This window comes from Notechis scutatus, chromosome 8 (genome assembly GCF_049901735.1).
Source record: "Notechis scutatus isolate UNSWTSFEM ecotype Mainland chromosome 8, rNotScu1.2, whole genome shotgun sequence".
NCBI classification, from domain to species: Eukaryota; Metazoa; Chordata; class Lepidosauria; order Squamata; family Elapidae; genus Notechis; species Notechis scutatus.
The window spans coordinates 24,665,382-24,682,881 of NC_142016.1; the positions used below are offsets into that span (position 1 = coordinate 24,665,382).

The following is a 17,500-nucleotide window of genomic DNA, read 5'->3' on the forward strand; positions in this document are numbered from 1 at the left end:
AGGAGAAAACACGAGCGATTTACCCAAACGGGGTGCAAATTTCAGAGAAAGCCACTGAAGCACCTCTTGACGTTTTTAAAGATCGTGTCTAATCTTTCACCCATCCAACCCCACCCACAACCTCTCGATTAAAAAAACAACAACAACAACCAAACACCTCCAATCGGAAAGTTCAAACTTTAGAATTATAGCCCGACCTCTCAGTCAGGGCCTGTTTATTAATGATTATTTTTTTTTAATATACGGGGAAGCGGCTGGGAAGGTGATAAACTTACCCTTTGGGCCATGGGACGCTCCCGAGTTTTGTTCTCCAGAGTTTCTCCCCCCTTGGGAGAAGCGGGGTTCGGGGGGAGCCAGAGAAGGCGTCACTTCTCTCCCCAGAGCCAAAGCTTCATTTCGGGTCCCTGCAGCAGCCCCATCAAAATCCAAGCCTCCCGGGCGATGAAGAAGGAGAAGAAGAAGAAGAAGAAGAGCAAGCCGAAAACTCTTGGCCAAGAGTTTGTTTTGGGGTCGAGTCTCTCTCTCTCTCTCTCTCTTTCTCTCTCTTTCTCTCTCTTTCTCTCTCTCTCTCCACCCCACGTCGCTTTTCAGAGAAGGGAGCGATCGAACGGATCGCTCTACTAAAGAAAACAAAATTAAAAACCCGAAGAAAACCGCGCCATCCTTTTTCCAAAGTCCTGGTTTGTTTGGCTTATTTGAATTTTATTTTATTTTATTTTTTCCTTCCCCTCTCGAAGCGCGTTTCAGGAGATCTTCGCCAGGAGGCAAACGCTGGGGCTCCGCGGAAGAGGTTTGCGTGGAAGTGGGGAGAGGGAGGGGAGGCAAAGGGCAAGAAGGTCGAGGGGCCGAGATCGAGAGATATCTGCCGCCCCCGAGCTTTCTCCCCCAAGTCGATCTGAGCTTCTGCCGTTTGCCGCCGCGGCCGCCCATCCAAGGACTAAGAGATGTCAGCCTCCAATGATTGATGAGCCTCGTCCGCGGGGTGGGTTCTGGGTGTGTGTCTTACACACTCACTCACACACACACACACACACACACGGGCAACCCGGGTGGTAATTGGAAAAGGGGAGGGGGAGACACCAGGGAAAGAAGGGAGGGGGTTAAGGGAAACAGCCCCCCCCCGTGCAAAAAAAAAAAAGGGGGAACCGAAAAAGGCGCTTTTCCACGCCCGCTCCTTTCTAATCTTCCCGCCCTTCTCTTCTTCTCGTTCTCGGCTTCAAAAGATGGACCTCAACTCCACACACACACACACACACACACACACACACACACACACACACACACCCCTAACCCCCGCCCGGCGCGTCGCTCTTTCTCCCTTTCCCCCCTTTTTTAAACGCGCCTCCGGTCCTATCCGGGCAAGAAGATGCAAAGGCGGAGAGATGAGAGGTGGGAGGCGGGAGTGTTGATAGAGAGAGAAAGCTAGAGAAGGTGCCAGAGGGAGGGAGGAAGGGAGAAAAGGAAGGAAGGAAGGAAGGAAGGAAGGAAGGAAGGAAGGAAGGAAGGAAGGGAAGGGAAGGAAGAAAAGGAAGGAAGGAAGGAAAGGAAAGGGAGAGGCAGGAAGGCAGGAAGGAAGGGAGGGAAAGAAGGAAGGGAAGGAAAAGGAAGGAAGGGGAAGGAAAGGGAAGAAAGGAAGGGAAGGAAGGGAAAGGAAGGGAGGGAGGAAGGAAAGAAGGAAGGAAGGAAGGAAGGGAAGGGAAGAAAGGAAGGGAAGGGAAGGGAAAAGGAAGGAAGGGAGGAAAGAAGGAAGGGAAGGAAAGAAAGGGAAGGAAAGGAAGGAAGGGGAAGGAAGGGAAGAAAGGAAGGGAAGGAAGGAAAAGGAAGGGGAGGGAGGGAGGAAGGAAGGAAGGAAGGAAGGAAGGAAGGAAGGAAGGAAGGAAGGAAGGAAGGAAGGAAGGAAGGAAGGAAGGAAGGGAAGGGAAGGGAAGAAAGGAAGGAAGGGAAGGAAAAGGAAGGAAGGGAGGAAAGAAGGAAGGAGGAAAGAAGGAAGGAAGGGAAGAAAGGAAGGAAGGGAAGGAAAAGGAAAGAAGGAAGGAAGGAAGGTTTGGGGTTTGGGGGGTAGCTCAGAGGTTCCCTAAAACCCCTTTCCCCTACCCAACCTCTCACCACCGAGGAGAATTCAGCGCTCAGCCGCCCCCTGGAAATCGGCGGAGGCGGTGGGGGGAGTGGGCAGAGAAAGAGAGAGAAAGAGAAATACACACACAGAGAGACACTAGCGGGGGGTGCCACTTTCCCCGGCACTCCTCCTCTTAAAGCAGCAGTGGATCTATTTGGGGGTGGGAAATGAATTGGGGGGTCAAAGAAAGAGGAGGAAATGGACGGGCAAGTTGCCCCCCACCCATAGACTTGAGAGTTTGGCTTTTTGGGGCGGTGGGGGGTCCGGTGGGAGGTGGATTGGTGGGGGCTGGTAGGAGGAAGATGTCGGGGGAGGGGATGCAAGGGGCGGCTTGCCTTCCTCTCTCGCCACCCACCCCCTCAATCCAACCCCGCCGCTGCCTGCTCTTCTTTCCCTTCCCTCTCTGCCCCCGCCGCCCTCCCCGCCCGAGTCGCCTGGGTGGAAGGAGGCGGCCAGCGGAGCAAGAGGCGCGTTTGCTCTCCCCGCAGCCCTGCGCTACATGGAGACATCCGGAAGTCGACGGGCCTTTCGCTTTTTTAACTCGTTCTCTTCCCTTCTCTCGGCTCCGCTGGGAAGCGCACCCCCCAGATCCCTGGCCCGGGGTTGCCCCCCCCCCCGAATCCTCCTTTCTCGTCCTCTTCTCCAGGCACCTGTTTGGGAGGCGGCGCAGAGATGTCCCTGTTCCCAACGCCCTGAAGGCACCTGGTCGGGTTACCGAGCTGGGTCATGAAACGTCTGCCAGAAAATCGCCAAGCCTCAGAGAGCTCCTAGGACCCCACAGTCCCCTTCTTCTTCTCCATCTCTTCCTCCTCTTCGTTTTTCTCCTTCATTCCACAATCCGGAGCCCTTTCTAGCACTGATGATGTTCCCTAGTTGGGTCAGGAAAGGTCTGCAACAAGACAACCAACCTCAGAGAACACCAAGGACCTCACAGTACCACCTTCTTCTTCTTCTTCTTCTTCTTCTTCTTCTTCTTCTTCTTCTTCTTCTTCTTCTTCTTCTTCTTCTTCTTCTTCTTCTTCTTCTTCTTCTTCTTCTTCTTCTTCTTCTTCTTCTTCTTCTTCTTCTTCTTCCTGTTGTTCTTGTTTTTTGGTCTGGCTAATCTAGAGAACAGAAGGACTAGGGGAGACAGGATAGCAGTCTTCCAATATCTCAGGGGCTGCCCCAAAGAAGAGGCAGTCAAGCTATTCCCCAAAGCACATGCAGGCAGGACAAGAAGCAACGGGTGGAAATTTAAGCAAGGAGAGAAGCAACTTAGAACTAAGGAGGAATTTCCTGACAGGGAGAACAATTATTCAGTGGAACAACATCCCTTCAGAAATTGTGGGTGCTCCAACCCTGGGATTTTTTTAAAAAAGAAATTAGATTTGTCTGAAATAGTATAGGTTCTCCTGCTCAAGCAGAGGGCTGGACTAGAAGACCTCCAAGGTCCCTTCCAGCTCATTCTATTCTATTTTATTCTATTCCATTCCATTCCATTAAATCATTGCTTTATTCCTATTCTATCCTATTCTCTATTCTATTCCATTCCATTCCATCCTGTCTATTCTATTCCTATTCTATTCTATTCTATTCTATTCTATTCTATTCTATTCTATTCTATTCTATTCTATCTTCTATTCTATTCTATTCTATTCCATTCAATTCCATTCTATTCTATTCTACTCTACTCTACTCTACTCTTCATTCCAATACTCGACTCGACTCTATTCTTTTTATTTTCTATTCTATTCTATTTTCCATCCTATCCTATACCTATCTCTACTCTACTCTACTCTACTCTACTCTTTTCTATTCTATTCTATTTTCTGTTCTATTCTATTTTCTATTCTATTCTATTTTCTATCCTATCCTATCCTCTATTGTATTGTATTGTATTGTATTGTATTGTATTGTATTGTATTGTATTGTATTGTATTGTATTGTATTGTATTCTATTCTATTCTATTCTATTCTATTCTATTCTATTCTATTCTATTCTATTCTATTCTATTCTATTCTATTTATGGATTTCTCTCCCAAGAGGTTTGTTTTTTTAAGTGGGAAGGAAAAGGCTGCTTGGAATTATTGGGACAGGACAGGATTTGCCTGGTGGGAAGACCTGGGTTCGATTAACCAGCTTGATGTGGGAAAACATTACAGGAAGCCAATCATGTGCTGCTTTTAATGAAGTACAGAAATGCACCCGTTAAGTGGGCCATATAAACCCTGTTGTATGGCTTTGATGGGTTGTGTAAAACCCACCGATTATCAGGTCTGTCCCCAACTATGTGACTAGAACACGGTGGGTTGAAAAAAAAAGCCATTAATAGTGGTTTATTGATCATCCTGGCTGCGTACTGGATTGCGCTAAACAAAAATAAAAAGAGTCCATATTGGGGGATAATGCACTGGGAGGGTTTTTGCAAGAGATGCACTCCAAAATCAAGAGCAGGGATGCAACGTATGCCAGAGTTGGCTTTGCTGTCAGGATTCCAGCAATTGCTCTAATTAAGTCATGATTCTCAAGCGAAGCTTCAAAAGAATCCAAAAGATTTATTAGGAGCAACATGTCGGCATTAACCTAAATGAAGTCAACTCCAGCATACGTAATTCACAGTCCTCTGTGACCCTGTTTCCCCCACACACAGACCCCTTCCTCCTGGGTATGTCATAAATCAGATTCTCCAATTGAGCACGTTCACAGGCTGGGTGTCATCATTCACGTTCTCCAATTAAATATATTCCCAGGCAAAAGCTCTGGTAGTTTAGTTACAACCTTTTAAAGATAAGAGTTGGAATGTACTTTCGATTTCAAACTGCTCTTCCAGATTTCCTTCGTCTCTGCTCCCCCCCTTTTTTATGGCAACAATTAAAACAGGCAATGTTTTGAGTTGACAGCAACAGCGGCGTGAGCCCAAAAGTCAAAGTGTCAATCATCCCATTACAGACACTAGGTGAAGCTGGCCAGGTGTATCTCTAGGGGCCATCATTTCTTGGAAAAACTAAAGGTGAAAGGGTGTCATGCCCTTGCTAGAGTCGGACTCTGAGGGAGAGGAGAAAGAGCCGACAGGGAGTGGAGGTGTGGCTCCGGAGGTTGTGGAGGAGGCTGGGGAAGGGCAGAGGCCGGCTGGGCAGTCAGAGGAAGAACCAGGCCCATCCCCTCTTCATCCTAGGACACACAGGGAGGAACGGAGAAGGAAACAACTTGGCTTGTGAGAGAGGAAGCGGCCATGATCCCCCTCATTAGCTGCAGCTGGAGAGACGAGTATATAAGAGAGACGATTACAACACAGCGTTGCCAGAAGCAAAGTGTGTTTTATCTTGGGCTGAAGTTATCTTGGTTGGTGTCCTTCCAACAGACTGTGCCTTGTTATCTCCTTGAATTTGGTAAATACTTCTCCTGTTCCATTGTGGAAATTTCATCATTGTACTTTGTTTGGTTTTTCATTTCACCTCTATCTGCTCATTAAGTTCGGACTGTATTGCTTTCTTTTAAAGACTATTTTTGAATACGTTTTATCTCCAACTGAGAATTATTGAACAGTGGGGCCAAGTTGGAGGCATTAAAGGACATTTATTTACATTTTGAATTTTGTTACGTTTGTGTTACATTCCGGGTCATCACAAAGGGGAAAATTCTGAAAGAGGTTCACCATTTTTTTAAAAATATATTATTTATAGTTTTGCTTTACCAAGGATAATTCAAGAGCCAGGCCAAGAGCATGATTAATTCAATTAAAGACATCGAAAGCTTTCTGAAATAGGGGGTTGTCTTTTACGGGTAGCTCTTGACTTGTTTAGTGACCATTCGAAGTTATCACAGCCTTGAAAAAGTGATTTATGATGATTTTCTCACGTTTATCACTGTTGCAGCATCGAAATTCAGAGGCTTGACAACCTGGGATGGATTTATGATGGATTGCAAGGTCACGGGGTCATGTGATTCCCCATCGGATCAGCAAAGCCAATGGGGAAATAACAACTGCAGTGATTCATTTAACAACTGTGGCAAGCAAGGTCATAAAATGGGACTAAAACTCACTTAGCAACTGACTTGCTCAGCAGTGGAAACATTGGGGTCAGTTGCAGTCATAACTCAAGGATTTACCTTTACTTAAAATTGTACGGGCCAATCCAGCCTTCTGCAGGGTTTTTATTTTTTTCTTCTTGACTAAAACCCCTGATTTTCTTTCTTTCTTTCTCTCTCTTTCTTTTTCTTTCACTTTTTCTTTCTCTTTTTCTTTCTTTCTGTTTCTGTTTCTTTTTTCTCTTTCTTTTTCTCTTGTTTCTTTCTCTCTTTTTCTTTGTCTCTCTTTTTGATTCTTTTTCTTTTTTTCTTCTTTCTCTCGTTTTTTGTTTCTCTTTTTGTTTCTTTTTCTTCTTTCTTCCTTCCTTCCTTCCTTCCTTCCTTCCTTCCTTCCTTCCTTCCTTCCTTCCTTCCTTCCTTTCTTTCTTTCTTTCTTTCTTTCTTTCTTTCTTTCTTTCTTTCTTCCTCCTATTTTGGGTTTGCATTTTAGCATGAGGAAAACAGTACTTTTCTGTACCTGCTGAGCCAAATGAGTTTTTTCCATGATAGATTTAGGATGTTAAAATCAAGAGAATTTTGGGGCCGCTGAGCCCACCCAAACGAAGCACCAGGCCTTGTTCCCCCTCTCTTCCTTTTGAACTGTCCTGGCTTCTCTGCCAAGGAGGATGGCACTTTTAGCCAAACCATCGCCAGCTGCTTTCCACTTGCAAAAAGAGCTACCAATCCGTAGGGAGAGCCTTCCTACTCTTTGGTGGCTTGACCCGCCTGAGCTGCTAAGAAAGAAACCCCAGGAAACCTTGGCTGGGGAATAAAACCTTTGGGTGGGATCTTCTTGGCTGTTTCCCCTCCCCTTGCTCTTCAGTTTTTAATTGGCACTTTATTACACAAAGCTTCATTAAGGCAAAAGAGCCACTAAAGGTAATCTGTTGCTAATTGCTCAATTATCTTCCCTAAGAGGAAGCTTAAGGAAGAAACACTGGGAGGAATTTTTGCAAACTTTGTTGCCAAAATACTATTACTGGCTGAAGTGAAAGGAATCAGAGTTAAATGCCAATATTTTATCTATTGTCTATCCATCTATCTATCATCTATCTATCTATCTATCTATCTATCTATCTATCTATCTATCTATCTATCTATCTATCTCTCTATCATCTATCATCTATCTATCATCTATCTATCTATCATCTATCTATCTATCTATCTATCTATCTATCTATCTATCTATCTATCTATCTATCATCTATCATCTATCAAATCTATTATCTATTTCTATTATCTATCATCTCTCTTTCTATTGATCCATCCATCATCTATCTATATCTATCTGTCTGTCTGTCTGTCTATCTTTCTATCTATCTATCTCTATCATCTATCTATTATCTATTTCTATTATCTATCATCTCTCTGTCTTTCTATCCATCCATCCATCATCTATCTATATCTGTCTGTCTGTCTGTCTATCTATCTTTCTATCTAGATGGATAGATATGTCTCTCTCTCTCTTATTTATCTAGTATCTATTTGTATTACCTATTTATCATCTCTCTGTGTCTTTTAATCTATCCATCCATCATCTATCTAATCTATTTATCATCTATCATCTAGCTAGATAGCTATCCAGCTATCATCTTAATTTATATATCGAGCTATGTATTTATTGAACTATTTAGAGTATTGGACTATTTATTTATTGAGGTATTTATTTATTGAAAATGGACTTAAAAACCTAGGTGTCAAAATCCACTTGCATGGAAATGGAGGGTTTTTTCCATTGTTGTTGTTTTCTGTGATCCTTGCTTTGTGGTTTTAATTTTAATATTGGCCCCCAGGAGACCCTGGGCTCCACGGAGCCCTGAAATCCTTCTGTCAGGGTCCCCTTGAATTCCTTCCAGGATCTGGATCAATTCCCAGGGGTGCTTCTGAGTGCAAAGATCACTACCACACTAGAACATGTGCCCAAAGCTAACTCCTTTCCGGAGGGAAAAAAAACCAACAACAACAATAAAGGGAGAAATTCAGAAATCCAGCTTTGCCTTAAGGGCTACATTGCTTCACTTGACAGCCTTCGGTATCCAAAAAAAAAAAGGGAATTATAAGAGTAACTTGCTTCTAGCTTAGGAGAGTTGCCTGTCTTTGCTTTAACTTTGTGTGAAACAGGAAAAGAGAACTCTGCCAAAAAATAAAAATTGGAGCAACGGATGGAAACGAATCGAGGAGAGAAGCAACTTAGAACTAGGGAGAAATTTCCTGACAGTTAGAACAATTAATCACTGGAATGACTTGCCTCCAGAAGCTGTAAATGCTCCAACACGGGAAGTTTTTAAGAAGAGCTTGGACAACCATTTGTCTGAAGTGGTGTAGGATCGCCTGCCTAGGCAGGGGGCTGGACTAGAAGACCTCCAAGGTCCCTCCCAACTCTGTTATTCTATTCTGTTCTATTCTATTCGTGTTCTATTCTTATTCTGTTTTTATTCTGTTCTGTTCTATATAAACCGCTGGACCAGGGAGAGATCCGGAGAGGAAGATGCAGAAATCAGTATTTAATTCTCTCATTGCACACCGACCCTCTTTACACACACACACACACACACACACACACACCATTTCAGGCCACCTGAGCAAAACCCATCTGGCTTTTTTCCCCCTTCCTGTGCCAGACTGTGATGTGCATGGCTTTTCCCAGCAAAAATGATGGATGGTCCTTCATTTGGCCCCCTCACCTCTGTTGCTAGGTAAGACCATCTGAATCACCCTATTCCCCCCACCCCCCGACTGCCAGCGAGCCCCCAGCGCTCTGGAAAGCTCTCTGGGAGGAAAATGTGGGATTTTGCAGGGGAGGGGGCAAAACAAGAAAAGCAACGTGCAATTTTGCCCCACGCCCCCACCCCTTCCGTTCAATCGTGTCTGATTCTTAGAGGCTTCCTGGACAAGGCCCTGCAGTTGCCTTGGCAAGGTTTCCCCGAAGTGGTTGGCCTTCTACAGGCCCCTCACATCCTGGACATAAACTGTGTCAACTCCTTCCCTCAAAATGACGCTACAGAGCACTGCACACCAAAACAACTGGACACAAGGACAGTTTTTTCCCCCGAACGCAAAACAAATAATTCCTTCAACACTGTCCAACTATGTACAAAGTCTGCACTACTATTACTATTAAGCTTCTCATCGCTCCTTATCGCCCATCCCCTCCCACTTGTGACTGTTGGACTGTAACTTTGTCGCTTGTATTCTTACGATTTATATGGACTGCTTCGTAGTATGATTTGATTGCTTATTGTACCCTATGACTATTATTAAGATTATTATTAAGTTGTACCTTATGATTCTTGACTCTGGACGAAGGTATGTTTTCTTCTATGTACACTGAGAGTATTTGCCCAAGACAAATTCCTTGGGTGTCCAATCACACTTGGCCAATAAAGAATTCTATTCTATTCTCTATTCTCTATTCTCTATTCTCTATTCTCTTCTCTTCTCTTCTCTTCTCTTCTCTATTCTATTCTATTCTATTCTATTCTATTCTATTCTATTCTATTCTCTATTCTATTCTCTACTCTCTACTCTCTACTCTACTCTACTCTACTCTACTCTACTCTACTCTATTCTATTCCCCACTGGCTTTGAGCCTAAGGCAGGACTAGAACTCACCATTTCCCTGTTTGTAGTTTGTTTAGTTCACTACGTTGTTAGCAGAGTGATCATGGAAGACCAATACTTTAAAGAAATGGCTTTCTTTAACATCCCATTTTTTTTATTTTTTAAATTATTTTTAGGAATTACTGAAGGAGAAAAACATACCTAATACTCCTTCCTCTTCCTCTTTTCCTCACAACAGCCCTGTAAGGTGGGTTGGCCTGAGGGAGAGGGACTGGCCCAAAGTCACCCAGCTGGCTTTTGTGCGTAAGGCAGAACTAGAACTCCCAATCTCCCGGTGTTTGGCCTGAAGTCACCCAGCTGGCTTTTATATCTAAGGCAGGACTAGAACTCCCAATCTCCTGGTGTTTGGCCTGAAGTCACCCAGCTGGCTTTTATATCTAAGGCAGAACTAGAACTCCCAATCTCCCAGTATTTGGCCTGAAGTCACCCAGCTGGCTTTGGTGCCTAAGGCAGGACTAGAACTCCCAGTCTCCCAGTATTTGGCCTGAAGTCACCCAGCTGGCTTTTATATCTAAGGCAGGACTAGAACTCCCAATCTCCCGGTGTTTGGTCTGAGGTCACCCAGCTGGCTTTTATATCTAAGGCAGGACTAGAATTCCCAATCTCCTGGTGTTTGGCCTGAAGTCACCCAGCTGGCTTTGGTGCCTAAGGCAGGACTAGAACTCCCAGTCTCCCAGTATTTGGCCTGAAGTCACCCAGTTGGCTTTTATATCTAAGGCAGGACTAGAACTCCCAGTCTCCTGGTGATTGTCCAAAGTCACCCAGCTGGCTTTGGTGCCTAAGGCAGGACTAGAACTCCCAGCCTCCCAGTTCCTTAGCTTGGTACCTTCCCCACTAGAGCAACTGAGTCTATAATTATGGGAAGGCTGAGAACCTTGCCAAGCGCCTTAAATCCCTGAGAAGAAGACCAGCCACTCTTTCCTAAGTCCAGGGTGCCACGAATCCCACCCCCCTGTCCATCCCCCCTTAGCCTTTTGACATCTCCGCCCGAGGAGGACCCCAAACCCCATCTTTATCTAGATCCTTCCCTTTTCCAAACATAAATGTAAAATAAAAACAACAGCTTTTCATGCTGTGTGGCCTTTCCTGTGCTGAGCCAACGTGAGCCTGCCCTCCTTTTATCTCCTTTTCCTCTCCCCAACCCCACCAACCCGCCCCCCCACACACACACCACAACCCAAGTTGCTTGAGGTTGGGATGCTGTGATCACAAATCACCGCCTTTCCAGTCCATAAAATCAACAGGACCGGAGAGTGTTTAAGTTGCTTGCGTTAGACCAGCCCCTCCATTACAAGCAAGAAAAGAAAAAAGCCGATGCCCCACCCACAAAAATATATTTACGGCCTGGCAGCTGTGAATTTAAAGGCACGGGGCTCACATTTATGACCTCTCGTTACCTACAATTTTCTCTTAAAAGAAATCTTTGCTCATGCCCCTTCCAACCTCCCTCTCCTCTCCCCCCACTCTCTTGTGGGGCCATCCAATCATTCTTGCTCAGGCTGAAAGCTGGGGGGCAAAGATAGCCCCCCCCAACCTCCTTTGAGCTTCCTCCCTTTTGCCTTATGAAATGCTTTTTTCCCCCTCGTCCAGATAAAGTAACTTAACTAAAAGGAGAACGTGGGAGGGCGATGCCGTTGTCACTGTCTTTTCAAAGAAAAACATCCGCCCCCGATAGGAAAAAATAAAATAAAAGTAAAAAAATAAGGAGAATGAAAGATGGCAGGGAATGGTCTTAAAAAGAAGTGGGGGGAAACAAAGGTGGGCGAGTTCTAAAGTGGATAATCCACCAAGGAAGAGAAAGTTGTTTTGTGAGGATTGTAGCCACCCAATGATGTCTGAGCCACGGACTAACCAAATAACACAGAATAACACAGAATAGCGGAATAACACGGAATAACAAAATAACACAGAATAGCAGAATAACACAGCATAACAGAATAACTGAACAATAATGACACAGAATAGCAGAATAACATGGAATAACAAAATAGAAGAATAGCAGAATAACAGAATAATATGGAATAACGAAATAACACAGAACAACACGGAATAACAGGATAACACAGAATAGTAGAATAACACGAAACAACAAAACAGCAGAGAAGCAGAATAACTCAGAATAACAGAATCATACAAAATAGCAGAATAACAGAGAATAACAGAATAATATGGAATAGCAGAATAACAGAATAACACGGAATAACGAAATAACACAGAATAACATGGAATAACTGAATAACACAGAATAGCAGAATAACACAGAATAACAGACTAGAGAATAACAGAATAACAGAGTGAGAAGGGACCTTGGAGGTCATCTAGTCCAACTCCCTGCCCAAGCAGGAGACCTATACCATTCCAGACAAATGGCTATCCAGTCTCTTCTTAAAATCCTCCAGGGTTGGAACATTCACAACTTCTGGTGGCAAGTCGTTCCACTGGTTAATTGTTCTCACTATTGTTCTCCTTAGTTCTAGGTTGCTTCTCTCCTTGCTTAGTTTCCATCCGTGGCTTCTTGTCCTGCTTTTCAGGGGCTTTGGAGAATAGGTTGACCCCCCTCCTCTTCTCTATGGCAGCCCCTTCACTACTGGAACAAAAGAAAGCGATCGCGCCAGCAATGAACGCAAAAAGAAACAAAACGATTTCTCTGTCGTTTCATCTTTGATTTCCTTCCCTTCCTTTCGTTCTTTCTTTCCCGCGTGCCTTTCTCCTGCCTTCGAAACTTCTTACAAACACGGCCCACATTTCCCAACCCAGGAAAGAAAGGAAATCGGAAGCAATCCCAGCTGCCTGGAAAACAAAAAACCAAAAACAGACGGGTAAAACTAAGCTCCTTTGCCAAACGGCTCCCCAACAGCTTTGTTCACACTTCCAAATCTCTTTGTTCACACCAGTGGCTCTTTCACACCCTTGAACTAAAGAGTTTCTCCGCCACAACGAGCAGAAGATCCAGCTGCTTCCGTCTTGCAGAAGGACTCGGTTGCCCCCACCCACCCAGGGATGTAGGGTCCTACATTTGTATTTTAATCTCCCCCAAAAGAACCCCTCAAAATCCAAATTCCACCAAAGGTACAAGCAGTTTTCGCATCCTGGATCCTGTATTTGTTTTTTTGTTTTTTTACTTTACTGTATGCCACCTAGTGTCACTTTTGCTTAGTTTTTATTAATTCTGACTTTATTTCTTTTATTAATAGAGCAAGATGGTGAACGTGCATAATATCCCTTTGTTGCTCCCTTTCCCCCCCATAACAACAACCCTGTAAGGTGATTGGGCTGAGAGAGAGTGATTGGCCCAAAGCCACCCTATTAGGGATAACATTGTTTACCCTAACTGGTTTGGGTAAAAATAATAAATAAGTTATCATGGTTTGTTGGTTAAAGTGTGTGTAACTTTAACTACAAGAATGTAATTAAGGGTGTGGTTGTAAAAGCACCATAAAAGAAGCAAGTCAATTGCAGCTCTCTCTCTCTGGCTTAATGATCCCTAATTACTGGATGGATTGATGACTGCGTTTTACCTTACTGGAACGGAGGAGAGAAAGGAGTGTTGATCTTCTCAACGGAGAGAAGAGATAATACGGACTGATTTATTGTAAGTGAACTGACATTGGCTATTCAACACGGACTTTGCAAATTGAGTATACCCGACTGGACTGACTGAAATGATACATGACTAATGGACCGTTTATTTTGACTATGCTATAATTCCTAATGGAATAAACTATATTTTTGATAGCACAAGCGTATCTGTTTTTTACTGCGTGTTAACTAAAATACAAACTTATCTCACACATTTACCTGTCTGACTATCTGACTACGCTACACATTCTGTTTAGTTTGTTTTCCTTAACACTCGTTGGGGAATTCAGGCTTAACACACCCAATCGGTTTTCATATCTAAGGGGGGACTAGAACTCACAGTCTCCTGGTGATTGGCCCAAGATCACCCAGCTGGCTTTCATGTCTAAGGCAGGACTAGAACTCACAGTCTCCTAGTCATTGGCCCAAATTCACCCAGCCAGTTTTCATGCCTAAAGCAGGACTAGAACTCACCGTCTCCTGGTGATTAGCCCAAAATCATCCAGCCAGCTTTCATGGCTAAGGTGGGACTAGAACTCACCATCTTGTGTTGATTGGCCCAAAGTCACCCAGACGGCTTTCAAGCCTAAGATGGGAGTAGAACTCCCTGTCTCTTAGTATTGGTCCAAAATAGCCCAGCTGGCTTTCATACCCAAGGTGGAACTAGAACTCACAGCCTCCCGGTTTCTCACCCAACACCTCAACCATTAGACCGAACTTGATTGTGAGATGGCTGGCTTATAGAAACATGATGCATGAATAAATATGTTGACTTTGTAACATTAAACATTTTCAAGCAGAAAGATGGAAGCAGGCTTAAACTGTCCCCAGTTAGCAGGTGTTGATTTACACACTCCTGTCTTCCTGATTTATTTTAGTGTAATTCGTTCGCCGCCACTTTTTCTATTATATGCATCATGGATAATGTAGGCTGAAAAAGGTGAGTGGAGAATCTGATCACCCATGTTTTTGAATACGTGTGTGTAACTTTTGTTTGTGGACCCGTGTGTGTGTGTGTGTGTGTGTGTGTGTGTGTTTCCAGAAAGCAATTCCTTGTGGACAAAATCTGGAATTCCCATTCAGATACCCTCCTGCAAAAATCCCCGCAGAGAAGGCCAAACAGTACCAGTGGTGGGATTCAGCCGGTTCAGCCCGGTTCCACGGAACCGGTTGTTAACTTTGTGTGCAGGTTCGGACAACCGGCTGATCCCACCACTGGCTGGTCCCGCCCCTCGACCCTCCCCTCCCAGGTACTCCTCCCCTCCGCCGGCCTCTCCTGACACTCTTAACAAACAAACTGGTTATTTTGCATCACGTCCTTTAAATCTTCTTCATTTTCTTTCTTTCTGTTAAAGCCGCTGGCAGCGTGTCACTTTTCAGAAAGTTTCTTTCTTTTCTTTCCAGATTTATTACATTGGTTGCTTTTAACATGGCCCGGGCAGAAGAACTTTGATTCTTTCCTGCTTTAAGGTTTGTCTTTCTAGCGATGAAAGAGGGTTAAATTTTGGTTAATTGGTCAAACTGAATCAGACTGCAATAGTCGGAAGAGTAGAAATTTCTAGAACAGGTGATCCTCGATCCTCGACCACAGTTGAGAGCAGAATTTCTGCTGTTCAGCAAGGCGGTTTTTTACACGAGTCACGGCCCCTTTGATGACCTTTTTTTGCCATGGCTATTAAGCGAGCCCCCAGCAGTTGTTAAGTGAATTGAGAGGTCATTAAGCGAATTCTGTTCCCGTGCACTGGCTTTGCTCACCGGAAGACGGCTGGGAAGATCGCATAGGATCCTTTACTTATTTTATTCATTTATTTGAAATTTATTTCCCATCCATCTCACCATGGGGGGGGAGGGGGGAAACACTAGCGATCATGCGACTCCAGGATGCTGCATCCTTTACAATTTTGGACGAGTGCCCCAATTTTATTCTAGGTGACCATCATAGAGCTTCTGCAATGGTTGTAAGTGCAAGGACTGGTTATCAATCGCTTTTTTTCAATCCCACTGCAACTTTGAAAGGTCACTAAATGAAGGATTGTTAAGCCAAGGACCGGCTATAATAAAAGATTTGGGGGGAGGGAGAGGAGAGCTTGTTGGTGAAATGATAGAAGGGGGCATGATAGCAGCATTCCAGGATTTGAGGGGCTGCCCCAAAGAAGAGGGAGTCAAGCTATTCTTCAAAGCACCCGAAGGCAGGACAAGAAACAACGGATGAAAACTAATCAAGGAGAGAAGCAACCTGGAATTGAGGAGAAATTTCCTAATTGGGAGGACAATCAACCAGTGGAACTGCTTGCCACCAGAAGTTGTGGGTGCTTCATCAATGGAGGTTTTTAAGAAGAGACTGGACAGTCACTAGTCTGGAAGATTTCCAAAGTCCTTTCAGCTCAGTTCTGACACAAATGTGGTGGAGCAAAAGATCCTCAGGGCTTCATTCCACCAACTTGGTTAGAAAGGAATATCTCCCTCCCTCCCTCCCTCCCTCCCTCCCTCTCTCTCTCTCTCTCTCTTTCTTTCCCCTCCTGCTTCTGCCATCACCCCTCCTTGCTCTTCTCCAAGTCAGGGGAAAAATTTCCAGCTAATGTAGAGATAATTACCGCCTCTCAGCCAGGCCAAGGCAATTAAGTGGAGAGATTTGGGGGGCTCGTTTGTTCAAAGATAAAATGCGTTAACACTCAATTAATTCCTTCAGATCCGGGGCTGGTAAGTTACAGGGTGGCAATTAAACAAACAAGTCGATGTACTTTGATTCGGGGTGGGAGCTGAGATCTGGAAGGATCTGGGGAGAGGGGAGGGAGGGAGAGAATATGAATATATATGTACAGTATATTATTAAATTTTATATTATATATATATATATATATATATATATATATATATATATATATATATATGTATGTATGTATGTATGGTAGGTAGGTAGGTAGGTAGGTAGGTAGGTAGGTAGGTAGGTATATGTATATGTATATGTATATGTATATGTACATGTATATGTATATATATATATATAAAATCAGTGGTTCAGAGGGAAGGAAAGGAAAAAGATAGAAAAAGAAGGGGAAGGGAAGAAGGGAAGGAGAAGAGAAGGAGAGAGAGGAAGAAGGAAAGGGAAGGAAAAAGGAGAGAGAGAGAGTGGAAGGGGCAAAGGAAAGAAAACAAAGGAAAGGAGGAAAGAAAGAGAAGAAAAGGGAAAAGGAAGAAGAAGGAAAGGCAGGAAACAGGGAAAGGAACTAAAGAAAAGAAAAGGGGGAGAGGAGGAAGAAGGGGAAGGGAAAAGGAAGGAAAGGAGGAAGGAGAGAGAGGATGGAACAGAGGTGATATTCAGCTAGTTCGGACTGGTTCTGGCCAGAGATGTTATTCAGTCAGTTCGGGACAGTTCTGGAAGGGAAGGAAGGAAGAGAGAAAGAGGAAAGGAAGGAAGGCAAAAGAGAAAGTGGGAAAAAGAAGGGAAAAATGAGGAAAGAAGGGAGGGGAGAAAGGAAGGAAGGGAAGGGAAGGAGAATCAAATTATTCTCTTATTCTTAAACAGGCCATTCATTTACTTCAGGAAAACTGACAAGAAGGGCTTGAGATGGATTGCCCTGCCCACGGCTGGGAACCATGGGTGATCCTGCTGTTCACCCCGCCTCTGGAGAGGCACATTTCCCAAGCTAACTGGCCACTTTCCTTGGCTCAGTTCTAAATCTGTTTCCAGGTTGAAGGGACTGCGGGACCCCCCTGGTTTTAGGGGAAGGGGAGAAAGCAGGCTCACCCCTTCTCCTAAAACCCAGGGGATCCCGCGGTGCTCCCAACCTGGAAGCCGATTCTGCGGTCCTTCTTGGACCCTGTCAGCAATCTCCCTTTTGACTGACCCCAGAATGAGAAATGAAGGCAGTTTCTTTGGCTCCAGAATTTTATTTATTTTTATATATATATATATTTTACCCTGCTTGTCCTTAACCGAATTTGGACACCAAGTAAACATTTGGGCCGGCCGTGAGAATCAGGTTTGGCGTGCAAGTTTAAGGCAGGATTTTCTCGCAGAAATATATTACGGGGTGGGTGGGGGAGCGAAGGGGGGCCGAGAAAGCCCCTGCATATTAAAGAAGACCAAACTGAAGCAGGAAGAAAGAAATGGAGATAAATAAATCAGGCAGAAA

At 44.3% G+C, this 17,500-nt stretch overlaps 1 protein-coding gene across 3 annotated transcripts in view; it reads right to left on the minus strand.

The window, feature by feature from the left end:
* MEIS3 (Meis homeobox 3) overlaps positions 1-1,481 on the minus strand; it is a 54,411-nt gene extending 52,930 nt beyond the window's left edge. For all 3 annotated transcript variants that reach the window (XM_087971206.1, XM_087971205.1, XM_087971204.1), the window contains exon 1: positions 276-1,481. In XM_087971206.1, coding sequence (XP_087827332.1) covers positions 276-287 — 12 coding nt within the window. In that variant the 5' untranslated portion in view covers positions 288-1,481. The remainder of the gene's footprint in view (positions 1-275) is intronic.
* Positions 1,482-17,500: the final 16,019 nt, after the last annotated feature.